The sequence below is a fragment of the Paramormyrops kingsleyae genome, chromosome 3 (genome assembly GCF_048594095.1).
Source record: "Paramormyrops kingsleyae isolate MSU_618 chromosome 3, PKINGS_0.4, whole genome shotgun sequence".
NCBI lineage: Eukaryota > Metazoa > Chordata > Actinopteri > Osteoglossiformes > Mormyridae > Paramormyrops > Paramormyrops kingsleyae.
Window position 1 is genome coordinate 2,170,084 of NC_132799.1, and position 20,311 is coordinate 2,190,394.

The following is a 20,311-nucleotide window of genomic DNA, read 5'->3' on the forward strand; positions in this document are numbered from 1 at the left end:
TAAAGCGCTTTATTCCACATCCCTCATGCTGAAAAGCAAACATTGAAATGGAGTTCAGTGTCGACCCTTTATCGCCCTATAAAAACACTGATTTTATAACGCTCCATTAGAGAAAAGCTTCCTGCCACTTATTAAACTCTGGAAAGGTCTGTCACAACCTGCGCCGTCTTTCCTGAAAGGCTGGGAGAGCGGAGAGGTCAGACTCGACACCAGCGGTCCCACCGCCCCTTATGTGTCCTTGGATTAAGCAGTGAGTGTGTTTATTTAAATGTTTTCAGGTCAGATCCTGAGGAATGACCTTGTGGCACCGAAATCGCTTGCAACACAAAAGAATGGCTTCAGAAATGCTGTGGCACAGATTTTTCATGCAGTTGCATGGCTCACACTCTTTCTACACAAACTGATTTCCCATGAGTGTAACTGAACCAGGAACTCTGACCTGGATCACGCACGCAGCAAGACAGCCCCTGCTTTGTTAATACCTGCCCCCACCCCCCACCAAATCGGTCTCATTGGGAGCAAAGCCATTCAAAGGTAAGCTCTGTTCCCCACCTAGTGGTAGGATTCATGAACTGCGCGGCCCCGCACCCGTGAGCGGAGCCCTTGGCAAACCGTGGCAGGGCTTCGCCAGCCAGAATGCCAGGCGTCCTTTTCAAATGTTTAGAGATTGGGCAGATAAAATGCACAATATGCGATATAAATAAATAAAGACTAAGCTGCGTGTGAGCACGCTCCAAACTGCCGTCAGCCTCACTGCCATCTGCCTGTCACTGTCAGGCGCTGTGCTTAACCCCTGGCAGGCTACTGGAACAAGTCCTGCTGTGTGAGCCGGAGAGCTACGTGGATATTACGGGCAGCCAGGGGGAGGCGGGGTTGCACGGAGGAGGTTGAGTCGTGGGGAGGAGGTGGAGTCACGGGGAGGAGGTGGAGTCGCGGGGAAGAGGTGGAGTTGTGGGGAGGAGGTGGAGTCGCGGGGAGGAGGTGGAGTCACGGGGAGGAGGTGGAGTCACGGGGAGGAGGTGGAGTCGCGGGGAGGAGGTGGAGTCACAGGGAGGAGGTGGAGTCGCGGGGAGAGTGGAGTTGCGGGGCAGCAGTGTCACTAGAGCCACTACACCCTCTACTGGCTGTCGATTTCGATTTCGTTTGCTGGTCATATTCTGATACATCTGTGGATGAGTTTGCTGCTGCAATGACTTTAGCTGTTTAAGGAGAAATGGGGCAAAGTGAAGTGTTCAGGTGTCCCTACAATCACACTGGATATTATAACATGTATGTGTGGATCCTGCGCGAATGGAGACAGTCACAGCACCTCAGAATTCTTCCACTCACATTAACAATCCTGCATGTGATGGCTGTAAGAGGATATCCTCTCCCTCCTGCAGAGGTCACCTTCCTTCCGGAAATGCTTCCCAACAACATTATGGCACTTTTATGTAACTTCTGTTACAGCTGTATCTGTGTGGACCGAAGGCTGACTTTTCATAATTCATCTGAATGATGTACAGTAATTACTGAGCTCTGCTGGGCAGCCATGGCTGATTTAGGGGCTCCCTCCCATCTCCCAGCCCCAGGGGACCTTGGCCAAGCCGGCCAGGTGTCCATAACGCCATCGATTCTGTCACGGTGACCCTCGTGGTCTGGTCCTGGGAAAATGGGAATGTCTTTAGGATGTGCGGGATTACAGAGGCTCTGGGAACGCCTTCCCGCGCCCCATCTGTCTTCCCGTCGCAATATGCTGCTGATATTTCCGGTCAAGTTTATGGCAGCGCAGTGGGAGCGAGCGCCACATGCCATGACAATTGGCTGTGATCACCTGGGGGCGGAGTTTGAATGTCACCTGGGGGCGGGGTTTCAATGTCACCTGGGGGCGGGGTTTCAATGTCACCTGGGGGTGGGGTTTGAATGTCACCTGGGGGCAGGGTTTGAATGTCACCTGGGGGCGGGGTTTGATTGTCATCTTGGGGCAGGTTTGAATGCACTGTGTGTAGAGTGGCATCTTCACGGCGTAGCGGGGAGCCCGGCTTTACAGCGCAGCCCCAGAGGAGTGACCTTACCGCCACTCGTACTGGCATATATGTGACGCTGCCTCTCCTCTCTCTCCTTTCCTCTCTCTCCTCTCCTGATATTTAATAATAACAGCCCAAGAAGAAGCCACTTCTCACACTCTAATATTTACCCGTGGGCTGAGTGAATTTATTTACTCACTCATAAGCACCTCTGTTGACATACATAAATTTTAACAGACAAATGGCAGTGAGAGTCACTTTACCTTTCTCTGTCTCTCTATGTTTCAGTCTGTCTCTGTCTCTCTTTCTCTGTCACTCTCTGTCTGTACTGTATGTCTCTTTCTCTCTGTCACTCGTTCTCTGTCTCTATCCCTCTTTGTCTCTGCGTCTCTGTCTCTCTCTCACTGTCTGTCTGTGTCTCTGTCTCTTTCTGTGTGTGTGTGTCTCTCTCTGTATCTCTGTCTCTGTTTGTCTCTGTCACTCGTTCTCTGTCTCTATCTCTCTGTCTCTCTTTCCCTGTCTGTCTATGTCTCTGTCTCGTTCTCTGTCACTCTCTCTATCTCTTACTAATTCTCCTACCCTTTCTCATTTTGTCTTTCTCTCTCACTCCCATCTCTTTTCCTTCAATTATTTCCTCTATCCACCTTGCTCCTGTACATCTCCCTCCCTTTCCTCCCTCTCTCCTGCTCTCTCTTTCTATTCCTCTCTCCATTTCATCTTCCACCCCTGTACCCCCTGACTGCTCCTGCACTTCGCCCCTGGAAACCTGGGTTTCACACCGTGAGCCCAAACAATAATGTGGGGTCTGGTTGCTGTGTCCCGTTTATCATTCATCTTGTTTCTACTCAGCTGGCTTTCACCTCTTCTTGGCTGGTCAAGGAGGCCATGTGACCAGGTGTGATGGGTAGGACCATGGTGGGACAGCGCTTGGGATCCCAAGGGCTTGTTACGAGCAGCGTGTTGAACTCACAACGCAGTGCGACCTGGGGTGGTGTGTCCTGTGCAGCATGACACTGACACTCTCCAGTGACACTGACACTCTCCAGTGACACTGACACTCTCCAGATCACTGCAAAGGCAGCACAAGCCAACTTTGTTTCATCCTCATCCTACTGCTAGACTGAAGCAGAACAAATGTGCTTTTAAATTCTGCTTCATCTGATGGTATTTCAGAGTAAATAAATCAAGAGTGCATTTACTTGGAACAGTCTGTGTTAGTGTGTGTGTGTGAGTGTGCGAGGATGCACACGTATTCGGGTGGGTATTTTGATAGCTGGCACTGTTAAATGTTGTATTATACAGTGCTAACTAGCAAAGCTGTGCTTTATGTGTTTAGTCTCTTACAGGTCTGTTCTTACAGGAAACCTGCTAGATAAATTTTGGTTGTGGGCTGGAATGGCTGAAATCCCCGTCAGCTGTAAGTGGCTGATGCAGAATGTTCGCTTAGCGCCATGACTCCTTCCTCTCTCAGAGGCTGCCATGACTCCTTCCTCTCTCAGAGGCTGCCATGACTCCTTCCTCTCTCAGAGGCTGCCATGACTCCTTCCTCTCTCAGAGGCTGCCTCTGTCTTCTCTGTCTTTCTAGCGAACCCCCACCCCAAGTGTTAATTAGCCGTCTTAACTCCTCCTGGGAATTCGTCACTCTTCTCAGACAGGGTAGAGCCAGCAGAGAGTAGCAGGCCCTCGTTGTCGCCTTGTGTCTGACGAGTGTGTGTCCCCGTGCGAACGCAGGCCACATTCTCCTCGTTCAGTGGCTTTATGCCGGAGCTGCTTCTCGTGCTCCCAGCTCGGATGGCTGAGAGTCACGCTTCCCGTCCTCCGCCGGCCCAGACACCCCTTGCTTTGCCGCTTTTTGTGCTGCTTGTCTCTGGTCCGTATCCCCTGCAATGCCCACCATTCCTCGAAGGGGGAGTGCCATTGGCCAGGCTTTCCGTGGGTTTTGTCAGAGCACTTTTGCAGTGAAGGCAGGAAGAGACAGGTGTTTGCCGTGTCCTTCCTTCTGTGAGGTCGCCGTTCTCCTCCCTCCACTGAACATGGAATGAAATCCCAGCAGACATGCAGAGCCTGTGTGACTGTGTGTGTGTGTGTGTGTGTGTGTGTATATATATATATATATATATATATGGAAACACACACCCACACATCCCTGCTCTTATTTTAGCTTCATTTAAGCTTTTTTTCTTCATTTGAAATCTTCACTCACTTTACCAAGAAGCCATCACCATGACAACAGACTGTTCTTGAAGGAGTGAGTTGTGCGCACCATCTCTGGCTAGGAGGCCCATGGAAACGGATCAGCTGGTGACTTTTTATCTCGCATTTATGGTGCATTATGGAGGAAACATTGTAGGTGTTGAATTCAGAAGTCCCTTAATAGTATATATGTCCGGAATACTCACATTATCACTAACAGATGTTTAAAAATTGATTGTTTTTAAATGTTACCCAATTGGTGCTCAGGTTCCAACTGATCAGGGAGTGTCTGTTTAGGTTCTAAGTAAAACTACAGATGGTAAAAGAGAAATGACAGCAGGAAAGGTTGTCATCTTAGTGGGACAAACATGACAGACATCATCAAACCCTCTCTCTCTTTTAGGGTCGCCGTGGGAAACCAGGGGAGCCGGGGCCTCGGGGGCCACCTGTAAGTCTGCTTTGTCTGTTCTTCAGTGTCCTTAATCTCCTTTAGCCTAGCTTTGTGAAGGGTTTCTCCTTTAGCCTAGCTTTGCGAAGGGTTTCTCCTTTAGCCTGGCTTTGCGAAGGTTTCTCCTTTAGCCTAGCTGTGTGAAGGGTTTCTCCTTTAGCCTGACTTTGCGAAGGTTTCTCCTTTAGCCTGACTTTGCAAAGGTTTCTCCTTTAGCCTAGCTTTGCGAAGGGTTTCTCCTTTAGCCTAGCTTGGTGAACGGTGTCTCCTTTAGCTTTTTGAAGGGTTTCTAATTTAGCCTAGCCTTGTGGACACATTATTTTAGCTTTTTCTTTTAGCTTAGGATTTTATTGCAGGTGTCTTATATACAGCCCTGTGCAGCTGGATTTCTTCCCAGAAATTCTGCTATTCTGTGATGTTCTCCTAGGAACAGCCCGACATTAATGATTAATCCAGAACACAGCAATGCCTATGAGTCCAAGGCGATCTGAGGAGCTGAGGGTGTGGATTTGGGATCTTTGTGTTTGTTTCTTTTGCTGCCATGAGGAAGAAGTTGAGGATCAGCTGGATGGTTCTCTGCATGCTGATCTCTGACACATGTTCAATGTGCCACATCACTGGAAGTCCGGAGATTTGGTGAATCCTGTTACATTTGATTGGTTTCAGATTAGTTCTGTGCGCAGCAGGAGTTTAGAAAAATGGCACACAAATGCCAGACAAGGATGCCCACAGTTACAAGTCTGCAAATCATCCATAAACATAAACATTTTGGTGCGCAGGGTCGGCATGGTGACGTCAGCACAGTGCAGTAGGGTGTTAGAGGGAGAGCAGGTCTGCTGGCTCTGATTCCTAACTGCGCTGGATCAGGTCAACTGAGACCCTCAAAGCCGTTGCCATGCTTTTAGCCGTCCGCTGACAGTAACTGAAATAAACAAATTAGCCTGCTTCAGACTAGGAGGCAGCACTTGTGTGAGATCAAAGAGTAATCCTCTTGGATGTGTGTGTGATTGTGTGCCTTTTTATCTTTTAATTATAGGGTCTCCCAGGATCTTCCAAAGGAACGGAGATTAAGGTAAGACGCTTAGGCGGGATTCCACCTAAATGCAGGCTGCTTCGTCTTTCTCCGTGTCTGTTATGAAGTGAGCCACCCTTACTCTGACACAGGAAGGTATTTAGCCTTTAAATAGCTTTTCGGTTCAGGTTGATGGTGGCAAGGCTGTTGACAGCCTTTGCGTGCTTTTCTGTGTGCATGTGTGTGTGTGAGATCCCCGTATCCCTCGGTACTGCCGTCCTGCGGTGGTAACGAGCGCTTGTCCCTTCCTCTGGTTCCCAACGGGTAGATGGCACGTCTTCTCATGCGTACAGGGCACGTCAGGGCCACTGGAGGGCTGCCCGCCTTGGCCATGGCCCTTCACACTGCACCGGGCCCCAGGCCCAGTGTTCCCGCTGCCTGCCATGCAGTCGTTACGTTCCTAAACGCTGGCATTTCCGTAAATCTCCTGGGGCTCCAGCTCTGTGTGTGTGAAGTGGATGTCGAAGGATCCTGCCCCTCTTTTGCTATGGGATCACTCTGTATACTGAATGCACTGGGTCCCCCATGACTCCTGTAGTCCCACGACCCAGAAGCCGCTGTGTTGGTCAGTTCTTCAGTTCTGGGCGATGCCCACTCATTTTTGCTCACCTGTTTATTACTAAAAGTTTGGAACTTTCCAGAAGATGATGAACCTCTATGCAGTAAATGAACGGGAAACAAAGGTGACGAGCTTTAGGATGGTTGACTGCTGGGCTGAGTGGGGCCACAGTGTAATTAGGTAATTAAGCTGGGCCTTTGTCTCATGCTCACTTTCTAAATTACTGTAATTGTAATGTTAATATACTGTGTGGTCTGGCGTCACAAGTGACTTCAACTGTGACAAAACCAGCTAACATTTAAAGGCCAAGTGGATGTTTTATTGCTGGGAAGAAAGAAAAGATTCAAGCTGACAATTAGAGGGGGTCTGACTGGTAGGAGTCCATTAGGGAGTCCCGACGTCCCTTTAAGCACCGTCCCTTTAATGGAGCTAGCAACCCAGTCCATAATGTCATGCAGCTCAGCTTCATTATTGTAAGATTTGTGTTTTTGGCCTCAAAAACTGAAGAAAAACTGTAACTGAAGAAAGGCGTTTTAACCTGCAGTCTGAGACACATTTAATTCAGCCAGAGAACGGCAGGTCTGTTAGATCGCGAATATATGAGACGGTGCTGTGGGGGCATCTGTGGATGCCCTGAGGTGAAGATGGGGGCAGTAGAAGAAGGTGCAAGAGCTTTGGAGCAGCAGGAAGATCAGTGAAGGCTGGTGCTGCGGATGTGACTTCCCAGAAATGTGGGTCCTGCCCTGGCACTGTACCATTGGCACTGTACCATTCTTCAATACCGTCGTCCATTATGAGAAGGCAGGGTCAGATGGTCCCTGGGACAGCTAAGGGGCTTGATCAGGGGACCAACAGTGACATCACCCTACCGGCCCTGGGATCTGAACTAGAGTTTAGATTCTCTGCCCGAGCCCGAGCCCAGACCCGACCCGACCCGACCCGTGCCACTATCTTCGGGCCGGGCCGGGCCGGGCCGGGCGGGGCCATGATCAAGCATTTGTGTGTGGTTTTTTTTTTTTAAATCATTACTTAATTAGCCTAATTGGGTGGAGAGCTATGCCATAATTATAAATGTAGCTCCCTCCCGTAAGACACGAGCACAAGAGTCCTTTGCATTTAACTGAGCCGACGGTTTATTCGAAAGACAGTGGCTTCGTTATTATCACCATCATGGCAGACGTGAGAACTAAATACAGATACGGAAACACAAAATCAAGCACATTTACTTACAATATTAGCTAACAAACATTGAAATTCAAATGAAATATAAACATAAATAACAATAAAGACAGCTTAGAGAATTCATATACAGTTAACACGAACCTCAGTTAGCATTTACATTTACATGGCTAAATACAACAAACTTAACTAAAACTTAATTAACACATACCTCGTTGGCTGCTTACGGAAGGATTTAACCTTTTTCTTAACCCTTTACTTAAAGTTCGATGCCGAGCACACAAACTGGTTCCAGCAGCAAGCGAACTGGATAAGTGAAAACGTGCTTTTCTTCTAAACGTGTCTCAAAAATCCATTCTGAATAAACAAACAATGCAGTTTACATGCTTCGTCCTTGTTGCATTTTTCATTAAGATAAATCTAAACTAATTTCTGTAGTTCAAACAACTTAGAATTGTAGTTGAGAACGTCTGTTACAACGGCTCACGTATTAAAAAATAGTCGGGTTTAAATCGGGCTCGGGCTCATAATTACAGTTAATGTGTCGGACCGGGTCGGGCTCGGACACAAGGTGCACGGGCTCGGGTAGGGTCGGGTTTAATTTTTTGGGCCCGATCTAAGCTCTAATCTGAACTAGCGACGTTCTAATCAAAGGCACAGCATTTTAACCCACCAAGCCACACATCGTACTGCACCGTATGAACCAGTCTGACCGTGTGCGGGGCTGCTGGGAAGCCTGGGAATAGACGGGTCACTGATCGGTCACATGATAAAAGTGGCTAACTTCATCTGAAGGAGAAACTCAACTGTTTCATTACTTTTACCAAGAAGGGCCTCAAAGATCAGGGTTTGTACTGGCGGTTTGTGTGGATGCCAGTGCCACAGCATACAGTCATTAATTCTCATGTAGACGAGGCTTTAAACAAGAATAATCCCAGTCAGTTGCAATTATCCTAATCACTCAACATGAGCCGGCTTCATGTTTCATAGAAATTATTGTACATTTTGATATGATTGTTTAACTGAAGGGTTTAAATGTATATTTTAAATGAGGGATAGTTATTCTGGGCATTTTGAAGGTTTTGGCCCCATTCAGCTTTACTGGCCAATGAAGGTGACTCTTACTGTTTTCATCACATGTAGTCAATCAGCTTTGCAGGTTGAATGGCCAATGAAGGTGACTCTTACTGTTTTCATAGCCTATAGTTAATCAGCTCTGCAGGTTGACTGGCCAATGAAGGGGAGTTTTACTGTTTTCAGTGCATATAGTCTGACCTTAGGAATGAAGGTACTCTGTAGCACCGCAGGCTGAAAGGTTAAGAGCAGCTTTATTTAAGGGCTGCCTTCACACAGAGAAGCAAGGACTGAAATACAGTGATGCCATTTTGTGAAATACAAACAGATTTAATGCTGTTGACCTGGACCGCATGCATTCAGTCCATCCACTGTAGTGGGTCACTAGCAGTGAAAGTGCAGAGCTGACCACAACGAGAACTCCTCCTGGTCTTCTGAAGTAACCAGTGGGCCCAGGGATGCAGGTCTCTGCCCAGAATGAGCCTGGCTGTTGAGGAAGGTTCCCCGTAGGTTTGAGAACACGTCCAGCCGCCATGAATTGATCGTGACAGAAGGCTTTACGCAGAAGCGCACTGGGGAATTCCCGTACGCTTCTTCTCCTTTATTGTTATTTCTGAGTGTCATGGTTCCATCGTACAGCCCGTGTCGTCCTGGGACACGCCATGGACATGCTGGCGAGGTGGTTTGTTTAAGGGGTCTTTAAATAAAGGTGATGCACTGGTCTCCGTCACAAGGGCGTGTTTACATTCGCCATTAACCCGAAGGTGGGCCTGTGTCCCATCACACTGACTGCCAGGCCTGTCCCCAGCGTCACGCCGTCTGCGGGGACAGAGAGAGAGCACAGCTGATAAGTGTTCCCAGGTTCCGAAACATCCATTGCACGCAGTCATTCACCACGATGTTGACATGCCCCCCCCTACCCCAGGGCTGCCTTTCAGTTGAAACCACCTAATTATCTACATTCTCTCATTCTTTGGAAAGATTTGATGGCGATTTTGTTGTCAGCCATTGCAAACCTGAAAGAAGGCCTCAGATTGCCTGTTGCAGTGTGGCTGTGGCACTTCCCTGATTTGCATTTAAATGTGCTTGCATGCAGCAGGACTGGCTTCCCGCCCTGGGAGCCTCCATCAGGCTGCTTTCTCTTGTGTCTGCTCTGCTTTTCCCCTCTTTTTTTTTTTGCTCATCTGGGCTGAAAAGCCCCCGTGTGGCACTAGAGGGGCTGCACTTCAGGCAATTCTGGTATCTGCACTGCACATGCACCTAATATCCAGTAGTGGTCGGCAGCTAACCAAAAAGTTAGCTTTGATAGCCGTTAATCTAACTACTAAGTTTAATTCAATAATGCTAAACCGATAAACCACAAAAAAAAATTTGCGGAAGCTAATGATAACCGCTAACATTTATTATATGAGTTTAGCTTCAGTTTTGTTTTGGGCCCTGAAACCCTTAAAAACATACAAACATAGAGAGCTGAAATTCTAACCTGCTTAGCAATTAAGTTATGCAGGGCTGGAGTGATTAGCTGGGGATATTTAGGACTTACCCAACTGGGGATCACTGGATTCTGTAGTGATTACCTGGGGGTATTTAGGACTTACCCAACTGGGGATCACTGGATTCTGTAGTGATTACCTGGGGGTATTTAGGACTTACCCAACTGAGGATCACTGGATTCTGTAGTGATTACCTGGGGGTATTTAGGACTTACCCAACTGGGATCACTGGATTCTGTAGTGATTACCTGGGGATCTGTAGGACTTACCCAACTGGGGATGACTGGATTCTGTAGAGTCTCCAGAATACATTTTCCTTCAATGATATTCCCTTTGCAAAATTGAAGGGTTTTTTCAGAGGAGTCCTATTCTGTGTATGGCTCATGCTGACCTTTTGCCCTCAGTGAAGCCACTGGAGACTACAAACATGGCGCTGTTTACCCAGAACTAGGAAGGAGGGTCTCAGCTCTTCATTGATGTATAGCTCTGTCAATCAGAACCTGGAAAATATAGGAAAATAACCAGGGGCCGAAGCAGGATTTCTTGTTTAGCCAGATAGCTTATCATATTTAAGGTAGTCTGGGATAAATGTAAGTGAATGAAGATGAAGTCGATCTTAACTAGGGTACCTGAGATTCAACAAGTTATGCAACTAAGCAAGAAATCCAGCTTCGTGATACAGGCCCCAGTTTTCAGCTTAGTTTAGGGTACCCTAAACTTTATCTTTGTCCACTTACACTTAGTCCAGACTACCTTACATATGACAAGTTATCGACCAATCGCGTCTTGTGTTTACACATAGTCAGCCAACGGTATTCCAGATAGACTTGCAGACACACTCACAACAGACCAGAACAAATATGTGTGATTTTAGGATATACAAACGTTTTTTGAACATTTAAACTTTATTCATCTGCGAAAAATTAATGGATTTACAGTTTGCGGAACTAAATTTAGCAGAAGCTAATGGTTGTCAGAGTTAGCAGAAATGCTAATCTGCTAACAAAAAAGTTAGCTTTGCCAATTAGCGGATTGGCAGAACCATGCCCAACACTGCACATAGCTAATCATTATCCATGATTCAGGCTGACTTTTGCACATGTTACTTCACAGCGATGGTGCGCAGATGGTGTGCATTAAGCAATAACGTATCTGTCTATCAGTGAGCTTATCTGTGCTAAGCATAGAATAAATGTGTCCTTTTGTTCACATTTACTCTTGTTTAGCAGATGCTTCTGTCCAAAGAAACATACAAGTAATGCAGGTCCTCCATCACCGACTTACAGCTGTCAGGGAGCCAGCCTGGGTTCAGGTGCCACCAGGCTGAGCTTCCACGCGTGACCAGTAACATAGGTGAGACAGGAGCCAAGCAGAACATTCTTTAGAGCCTGACATCAGAAACAGTTGCATAAATAATTCAAAGAGAACCTCGCTGGAACTAAGTCCAAGTGCGGATCCAGCAGATCGTCTAGGATGCCACAGGAAACCATGTCATGTAGGACGGAGAGTCACTGAGGGTCAGTGGGAGGGTGAGGCTCCTTAACATGCTGCTATTCTGTTAAGTTAAACGCACAGCCACAACCTTCAGTCCGTGAGAAGTTTCATCTGTCAGGCCGTGATGTTTTCTTCGGAGAACCCTTCGCTGTTCAAAACTTTGTGCTTTCGGTGTTGTTCCGTGTGAAGTCAGGCTTAACCCAGTCCCCAAGCTCACATGACCTATCCCTGTACCCCCATGACCTGTCCACAGTCCACCTGACCTATCCCCAAGCTCATATGACTGACCACAGTCCACCTGACCTATCTCCAAGCCCACATGACTGATCACAGTCCACAGACCACAGTCCACATGACCTCTCCCAAGCCCACATGACTGATCACAGTTCACATGACCTCTCCCAAGCCCACATGACTGATCACAGTCCACAGACCACAGTCCACCTGACCTATCCCCAAGCCCACATGACTGATCACAGTCCACATGACCTCTCCCAAGCCCACATGACTGATCACAGTCCACAGACCACAGTCCACCTGACCTATCCCCAAGCCCACATGACTGATCACAGTCCACAGACCACAGTCCACATGACCTCTCCCAAGCCCACATGACTGATCACAGTCCACAGACCACAGCCCACATGACCTCTCCCAAGCCCACATGACTGATCACAGTCCACAGACCACAGTCCACATGACCTCTCCCAAGCCCACATGACTGATCACAGTCCACATGACCTCTCCCAAGCCCACATGACTGATCACAGTCCACAGACCACAGTCCACCTGACCTATCCCCAAGCCCACATGACTGATCACAGTCCACAGACCACAGTCCACATGACCTCTCCCAAGCCCACATGACTGATCACAGTCCACAGACCACAGTCCACATGACCTCTCCCAAGCCCACATGACTGATCACAGTCCACAGACCACAGTCCACATGACCTCTCCCAAGCCCACATGACTGATCACAGTCCACAGACCACAGTCCACATGACCTATCCCCAAGCCCACATGACTGATCACAGTCCACAGACCACAGTCCACATGACCTCTCCCAAGCCCACATGACTTACACACAGCCCACGTAATGCATCCACTCCTCTGGCCTCACCGGTCTGTGTTGATCCTGTCACTCACCACCATGTCTGCCTGTGTGTCTTTCTGCAGGGAGAGAAAGGAGACCCTGGTTCCCCAGGAAAGGATGGAGAAATAGGACAGAGAGGGGACCCTGTGCGTACCTCCCAGCCACCTCTGCTCCTCCTCTAAGCAAGCGCTTTTGCAGTCTGTTCATCAGGAAATCTCTTCCATCTCTCTGTAGGGTCTTCCTGGAAAAGAAGGAGCCAGTGGGCTAAAAGGAGAGAAGGTGAGCTGCGGTCCGGCCTGCGATGAAAACCGCACAGCAGACATGGAGGTGTAGGATATGCGGTTATTAGTTTGTTCAGTAAGCAGAATCAGCAGTCTCTCTACGATGATGATATTTGGTACTCAGTAATGAGGAAGATCTGTTGAGCGTGTAAAAAGTGAGCTACGCCTATGCAGCATAAAGAGACACGGCTCGTAGCAGAGCACAGTGACAGAAAACCAAGATGAGCTCTGAAGAGGGTTTGGGAAGGAACGAGGCGTAAAGACGATGTCATAAATCACTATTTAATGCATAAAAATAATGCATTACCCACAGTTCACAGTTATCCAACCAGTCCAACCCCAGTGAGGCAACCAGGACGTCAGGGAAAATTTAGCCCCGTTGTCTCAAGGGAACAGACCATGGGCTCCCCCTGCTGGTCTGTAAATGCATACTTCTTGGTGTGGGCATGGGAGGGCAGTGGGATATCCATGGCCTAGCTGGCCACGTCCACTGAACTTGGCTGAAGATGAATGAGTTGGGAAAGTGTACAGCGCCCTCTTGTGGGCAGCGACGGGGCTCGTTAGGGTCAATGCTGGTGTCAAACTAAGGGACAGTGTGTGGCTCAGCAGGTTTGGAAGCAGCTCCTGTGATCAGAAAGTCCAAATCCTAGACTCGGCAGAATGGTTTCACTGCTGGGTTAGGCCTTTAACTCTAACTGCTCTAAGGACTGTTTGACCTGCTTTCACAAAAACATGCATCACCTTGGAGAAAAGCATTGTGAAGTAAGTCATTTTAAAAAGCTGACCAGTCTCTATTCAGACCCTTTTTGTTTAGTGTATCTTTAGCTGATGGACAGACACCTCAGTCCCGAAAGCTACTTTGTGTCGTGCTTGAGTTTTCGGAATCTCATTAAATAAAAACACTTCAAATAAAGGCTGGTCAATTAACCACACATCCGGTCGTCAGGTTTTAATTTGTACTCTTTCAGTTGTGTTTTTATATTCCAGTAAAGTCAGTGGGTAACCCATTTGGAGATGCAATTATATACAGTACATTGATTTGAATATCTAGGATCATCTGAATAAACAAGATCAGCTCTTGCGGGGATGGAGGGACACGATGCAAACCTCTAAGAGCAGAAATCTGCACTTAATTTGTCTGAGCAGTTTATTGTGCAACCAAACTCCTAAAAACAGCATCACTGCTCTATCAGTCACCTTTGAGGGGCGCTATTACATTCCATACAAATCATGTGGAAAGGGCTTTTAGGTCCAGTCAAAGTGATCTGGAAGGTTCTAATGGCCACCTAGGCCCCAGACAGTGAACAGTCCACCTCCCTGATGCCATCTTTGTTTTTGTTCAGCTCCGATATCAGTCAAGGAGAGTGTTTTTAAGGTGTGTGCTTCTCTGTGTGTTTCTCTGTTTACCAGGGAGAAGTAGGACCCCAAGGACCTCCTGGCCCGGTAAGCGTATGTGGTGGCTCCGATTCCGTGTGCGTGATGTGAGGTAGGAAGTGCTGTGACAGTACAGACAGTGCGAAACAGACGACTGAGGACAATCTCGAGATGAGCTGTACCTCATTCAGATCTCAGCGAAACAAGAAACCAGTGAGTGTTTGTGTGAGTGTTGGTGTTCAGGTCTGTGTGGGTGTCAGAGTTCAGGTTACTGCAGGTGTTGTGTCAGGTTAGTGTGTGGGTGTTGGTGTTCAGGTTATTGCAGGTGTTGTGTCAGCTTAGTGTGTGGGTGTTGGTGTTCAGGTCTGTGTCGGTGTTCAGGTTACTGCAGGTGTTGTGTCAGCTTAGTGTGTGGGTGTTGGTGTTCAGGTCTGTGTGGGTGTCGGTGTTCAGGTTACTGCAGGTGTTGTGTCAGCTTAGTGTGTGGGTGTTGGTGTTCAGGTCTGTGTCGGTGTTCAGGTTACTGCAGGTGTTGTGTCAGCTTAGTGTGTGGGTGTTGGTGTTCAGGTCTGTGTGGGTGCTCCCTGACTGCAAACGTTGTTTTCCTGAAGAAATTAGATGCCCCAGAGAGGCTTGGCCACCATAAATGTTCACATTTTAAATGTTGCGTTCCTTGTAAAAGCACACAGGGGCGGGGAGACAGTCAGGCTGTCAGCAGGGGCAGGAAAACCCTTGTTACCATTATCATATTTTTGGAGCAGTAGCTGTAAAACTCTGCTCTTTTATTAAACGAAAGCCTCCACTTATTGCGACATGGAGCGCCCGCTCAGCAAGCCAGCTTTGCCGTCTTTGTTGCGGCCCAATGGCCCCGGCGGGCCTCTCACCGCAGGATTTCACCACTGCGGCTTGAAATGACACAGACTGCGTGAGGCTGATTGTTTCACCTGCGTTTGCGTCAAGTCATTTATTTTCCATAACAGTCAAATTAAGCCCCCAACTTAAATTTAAACACCTGCTTCTGATGTTTACTCAAACGCTGATGCATTTTTGCCATGTTCAAGTGACACCCTACTGATTATTTTTCATTGGCCCTGGTGTCCAAATGGAGCCCCCCGCAGCTACATTCAGGGCTGGTCTCCACTGTCATAGGCCTCAGTAGCACTGTGAATCTAACATCCCCTGTGGTTCCACTTAATCTAAAGTGTTTGATACCCCAAAGCTCACCAGTCTCAACCACAACCACAGAGCAGTAATCATCAGACCCGCCCCTGGCACCACCCCCATTGCTTGGGATATGTTCTCCACTTACCAATCAGTGTGACGCAGGGGATAAGACTGCCTGTCCCTTTTGTTTCCCCCCCCCAGGTGATGACTGCACATGGCTTGAGACACCTCCCTCTGCCCGTATGTGTCGACATTAACACTCCTCATTGGATAGAATGCCCATCATACCTGTATGACTCATAATGCCGGCTCTGGCTGGTATGCTTGGGATCCGGCCCTTGCTGTCTGTGGCCTTACAGCAGGCTCCTTCCGGGTCCTTCAGTGTCCACACGCTTCAGATAGATTAGTGACTCTAAATTGCCTGTAAAATGTGAGCTGGAAAATGCACTTTACAACCTGTTTTTCTTAGAGTGAGCTCTGATTCACCACCGCATTTATTAAAAATTGGCCCCATTTTTAGGATCTCTGCATGCTAAATATGCTGTCTGTGCTTTCAGGGTGAAACTGGAGACCAGGGACAGAAAGGAGAGAAAGGGGATCAGGTATAAACACGGAGCAAGCAGCCCAGTTAAACAGAGACCCAACAGCACAATTAAACACAGAGCCAATGGCACAGTTAAACACAGACCCAGCAGCACAATTAAACACAGAGAACGCAGCACAGTTAAACACAGAGAATGCACCACAGTTAAACAGGGAGAACACAGCACAGTTAAACACAGAACAAGCAGCACAGTTAAACACTGAGCCAAAAGTACAGCTTCTGATTCTCCTGTATTAAATTTACACCCTATAAGGTTAGCTAGTGGGCTGATTTAATTAATAAGTGATAAATCACCATCTGAGAGCTCTTCATGTTGACATCAGAGCAGAAAAGAAACGTTGCTCCCCATTAGAAACAGGCAGTTAAATGGTCCAGTAGGCCGGCAGCATTCATGTCTGCAGCTCTGTATATATAAGTAAACTGCCTGCTCAGCCCATGCTTGATGCTGCTGGATTGCATTCTTCTGATTTTTCATTCATGATTTTTCCTGACAGGGTGAAGCAGGCATTCAAGGATTACAGGGCCCTAAGGTAACCTAGTGAACTGTGTTGGCTCTACAGCTAAGCTGTTTCTGATTGGAAGAGCTGCCCTTTCTTGCTACAAGACAAATCTTTGTCCCATTGAAGGTTGTGTTATGGTTGCAAAGTAAAGCATAGCTGATGCTAAGTGGCCCTTTTCCCATTCTTTTTGCTTTCCTGAGGGGCTGAAGGGTGACATGGGGCTGCCAGGTCCTGTGGGGGTCCCAGGCTTTGAGGTATGAACATGTTGTTTGAGTCACCTCTGTAATAATCTGAAAATAATCATCTAAACACAGAGAAAACTGCACAGAGCCAACAGCATAGTTAAACACAGGGTCAACAGTGCAGTTAAACACAGACAACACAGCACAGTTAAACACAGAACAGTTAAAAACAGAGCCGAAGGCAGAGGTAAACAGAGCCAACAGAATAATTAAACATAGAGAACGCAGCACAGTTAAATACAGAGAGCATGGCACAGTTAAAGAGAGCTAGCAGCACAGGGAAATACAGAAAACACAGCACACTTACACAGGGAGCCAACAGCACGGTTAAACACAGAGGCAGCAGCAGGGCCTGAAGATAATAATCTAATTCTAAATTAAACCGAGCCATTATGACTATCCATGAGTTTACATTATTTAAGGTTCAGGGAAGCATCCAGACACAGAAGTGCCCTGTGGGGTGACACCATGAAAGTGTATCCATAGTGGTGTGCTTTTCAACCCAGAGTAAAGAATCAGCATTCAGATGAAATCAAGGGCATTTCACTAGGTACGGCAGGTAAAAGCCAAAAAATAAAACCAAAAAAATCTCAGTTCATTACCCTTGAGTGTTTTTGGAGTGCCCCCTGACCTGATGAGTGGGGGCCTCACTTTCATCTCCTCTGTATTTTGTTACAGTACCTAGTTAAGTGGGGTTTCTTTGTAGGTTTTGATGAGAAAACCTGAGGGTGAAATTGACTATTTCTTTTGGCCAAACCACTGAAAGATTGTTGCATTGCGATGGATAATTTCTGAAAGAATAATGACAAGGCATAGGTTGGCAAAAAGAGTAAGAAATTATTTTTGTGAAAATTTAAATTTGACATTTCTGGACAGGGAAATGATAAGTTGAATCGGATGTGTTTTGGGCCAGTTTTCACAGTGTTTTGCAGGTACCTAATTTCTGAGACAGTCAGGACAGAGCTAAGTGCTTGGTCTCCTTGGCATGGTTTCTGAAAGGCCTTGATGATGCATTTCCTTCAGCTGATGTGATGCTCTGCAATTTTCTCCTTCAGGGCAAAGAAGGCACAGCAGGCCCTCCTGGACCCCCAGGGATTCCCGGTGATCCGGTATGAATCTCCGTCACCGACATTCGGAAATCCATGCTTTCTTTCGTACACCTCATGCCAAATAATGGGAAAGGGGAACCGGGAATTGTCACACACATGATCAGTAATCAAATTTGAGAATTAATTAGTGGGTACAGTCAGAACTGGGTCTTTGTGTGTGAGGAATGTAGGCTGGGGCCCAATCTGTTCCTGGCACCTGCTCCTCATAATGAGCATCTGTTTTTGCTCAAATGGGGTAAAGAAAAGGATTGTGGGCCGCGGGGGTGTTCAGACAGTCTGCCACCCTGATGAAGTCGAGGGAAGCAGTTAAACGTACTCGAGGTGCTCAGGATGCTGTAACAGGCACGTTTTCTGTTCTGCACAACATACAGGGCGTGCCGGGAGATCCCGGAGCACCAGGAGGGGATGGACTCAAGGGAGAGAAGGTGAGATGCGTGTTAAAAAGGAGGGGGTTGGGTACGGTATGGGGGGAGGCTTGCAATGGGCACCATATCTCAGCATAGGCCAAGTTCCTACAAACCATGTGTGTCTCTAAGGCCGGAATGATGGATCACTCCACCTAAAGAGAGAGAGTGAGACGGCAGTGTGGGATTTTAAAGAGCTATCTGAGAGCTTCTGCAGTCCCCTCCCACGCTGCACAGTGCCACGTGTCAGGTGGCTGATAATCGAGATCGCAGTGAAGCACCAGCCACATGAGGCGTTTCACTGCTGTCAGCTCTCCGAGATGTGCCCCCCCACCCCCCCGCGTGCTGAGTCGCCACGGTCTCCTTTCAGGGCGAGTCTGGGGGCGTGTCTGGCCCTCCTGGTCCTCCTGGCCCCAAAGGAGAACCCGGAACCGCAGGATTAGGGATACCAGGTGATCTCGTAAGTAACATGGATTTAGCTGTGGTTCATGAATGTTCTACAGGAAGATCTATACATGCTGTGCCGCTGAGCCCTTTGCCCCTCACTGTCTGTAAAGAGCATCTCTGTGCTTTTTCCGGAGGATTCTACCCTCATTAATAAGATAATTTAGCTGGAGGGTGAGCATAGCAGCAGACAGTCTGACCTGGAAGCTCCCTGTGGTGATGACTGATCGTATTTATAACCCCAAGGAGGCAGCTTGCTGAGGTGGGGCGTTCGGGGTCCTGGACACCGGAGCAAACGCCCCACTGGGTCTCCCCACCTAACAAGCCAAGTGCGCAGCACCCTCCACCAGCTAATGGGGCAGCTGTCTCTTGTCCGAGGCTCCTGCCACAAATTGTCTTATCCGCACGAGAGCCCGGCATTAACCTTGCCGCGACTAACCATAACTCCCACACTCTGAGCAACCACAACACAAGAATATCCATGAGCATTTTAATGGCATCCAAAGTGGTGCACAGGCAAGGTGTGTGGGCCCTGGGGCCCGGGCCCCGAGCTGGGAGGGGCCCCTGAGGGCGGCTGATTACATTTAGCACATTGCAGTGACACATCTGCTTTATTTGCCTATTCTGTTTTTTACAGAAGTGAACATAAAGGACCTGTGTTTATTAAATTCTCTTTGTTATCGATTTTATTAAGTTAGACTTCACACTTACATAACGGCAATAAAATTGACAGTTTTGGGTTTTGTTTTGCCTGGGCCCTCAGAGTCCATATAATGGCTCCTGAAGTCAGGATGCACTCGCTGGAAACAGAAGCCAGAGTGAAAGGTGGTGTGTGTGCGTTTGTTTGTGTGTGTGTGTGTGTTTGTGTGAGTCAGTCTCCCTGTGACACTGTTAATTACGGGGCTCTGGGCATCAAAGTGTGGCCCTCCTGCTCTCAGGAAGCAGCTCAAATCAAGGTTCATCATCAATGTCCGATTGAAAAGAGACAAAATAACACCCCCCCCCCCCAACGTGTTTTTATTCTCACAGGGGGAGGGATCACTGGGTCCCCGAGGATCCCGAGGCCCAAAGGTAGGGGGCACCCCAGAGCCGTGCTGGATCAGGCCGCAATGTAAACATTTTAAAGCTTTCTTCACAGTCTGGAAAATCAACGCTTAATGACTTTATATTATATAAAACTGCCAAGTTCAGATTCAGCTGGAAATAATATAAACACTATGATGTTATTTTAATTAAACTAGCGACCATTTGTTTTAATATTGAATGACTGAAATATGAGCAATGTAAAATGCTAACAGCTGCAGCCACCCGATGATGCTGTTTTAGTGCTGCATCCTAATCCTGGAAAAGGACTCCATTCTGAGCCCGACACCCAGATCAGTCCTGCCTGTGTTTCCCAGGGGGAACGAGGGATTCCTGGAGTGCCAGGAGACCCCGGAGAGAAGGGCGAGCCTGGGGAAGGGCTGCCCGGACCACCGGTATGTACGTATCGCAGGCTGCACTGGTACTGAGCATCACCGGTACGGGCACATCACAGGCTGCACTGGTACTGAGCATCACCGGTACGGGCACTTC

General features: G+C 47.9%; 1 protein-coding gene across 6 annotated transcripts in view; it reads left to right on the forward strand.

Moving 5' to 3' along the window:
* Positions 1-20,311, forward strand: part of LOC111855101 (uncharacterized) — an 82,464-nt gene that overhangs the window by 37,913 nt on the left and 24,240 nt on the right. For 5 of the 6 annotated variants that reach the window (XM_072709362.1, XM_072709360.1, XM_072709361.1 and 2 more), the window contains 14 exons: positions 4,603-4,647; positions 5,684-5,719; positions 12,698-12,760; positions 12,849-12,893; positions 14,306-14,338; positions 15,635-15,673; positions 15,991-16,035; positions 16,532-16,567; positions 16,738-16,791; positions 17,835-17,888; positions 18,260-18,313; positions 18,663-18,752; positions 19,766-19,807; positions 20,137-20,214. In XM_072709362.1, the coding sequence (XP_072565463.1) occupies positions 4,603-4,647; positions 5,684-5,719; positions 12,698-12,760; positions 12,849-12,893; positions 14,306-14,338; positions 15,635-15,673; positions 15,991-16,035; positions 16,532-16,567; positions 16,738-16,791; positions 17,835-17,888; positions 18,260-18,313; positions 18,663-18,752; positions 19,766-19,807; positions 20,137-20,214 (714 nt within the window). The remainder of the gene's footprint in view (positions 1-4,602; positions 4,648-5,683; positions 5,720-12,697; positions 12,761-12,848; positions 12,894-14,305; positions 14,339-15,634; positions 15,674-15,990; positions 16,036-16,531; positions 16,568-16,737; positions 16,792-17,834; positions 17,889-18,259; positions 18,314-18,662; positions 18,753-19,765; positions 19,808-20,136; positions 20,215-20,311) is intronic. The other variant, XM_072709359.1, reaches the window with a different exon arrangement.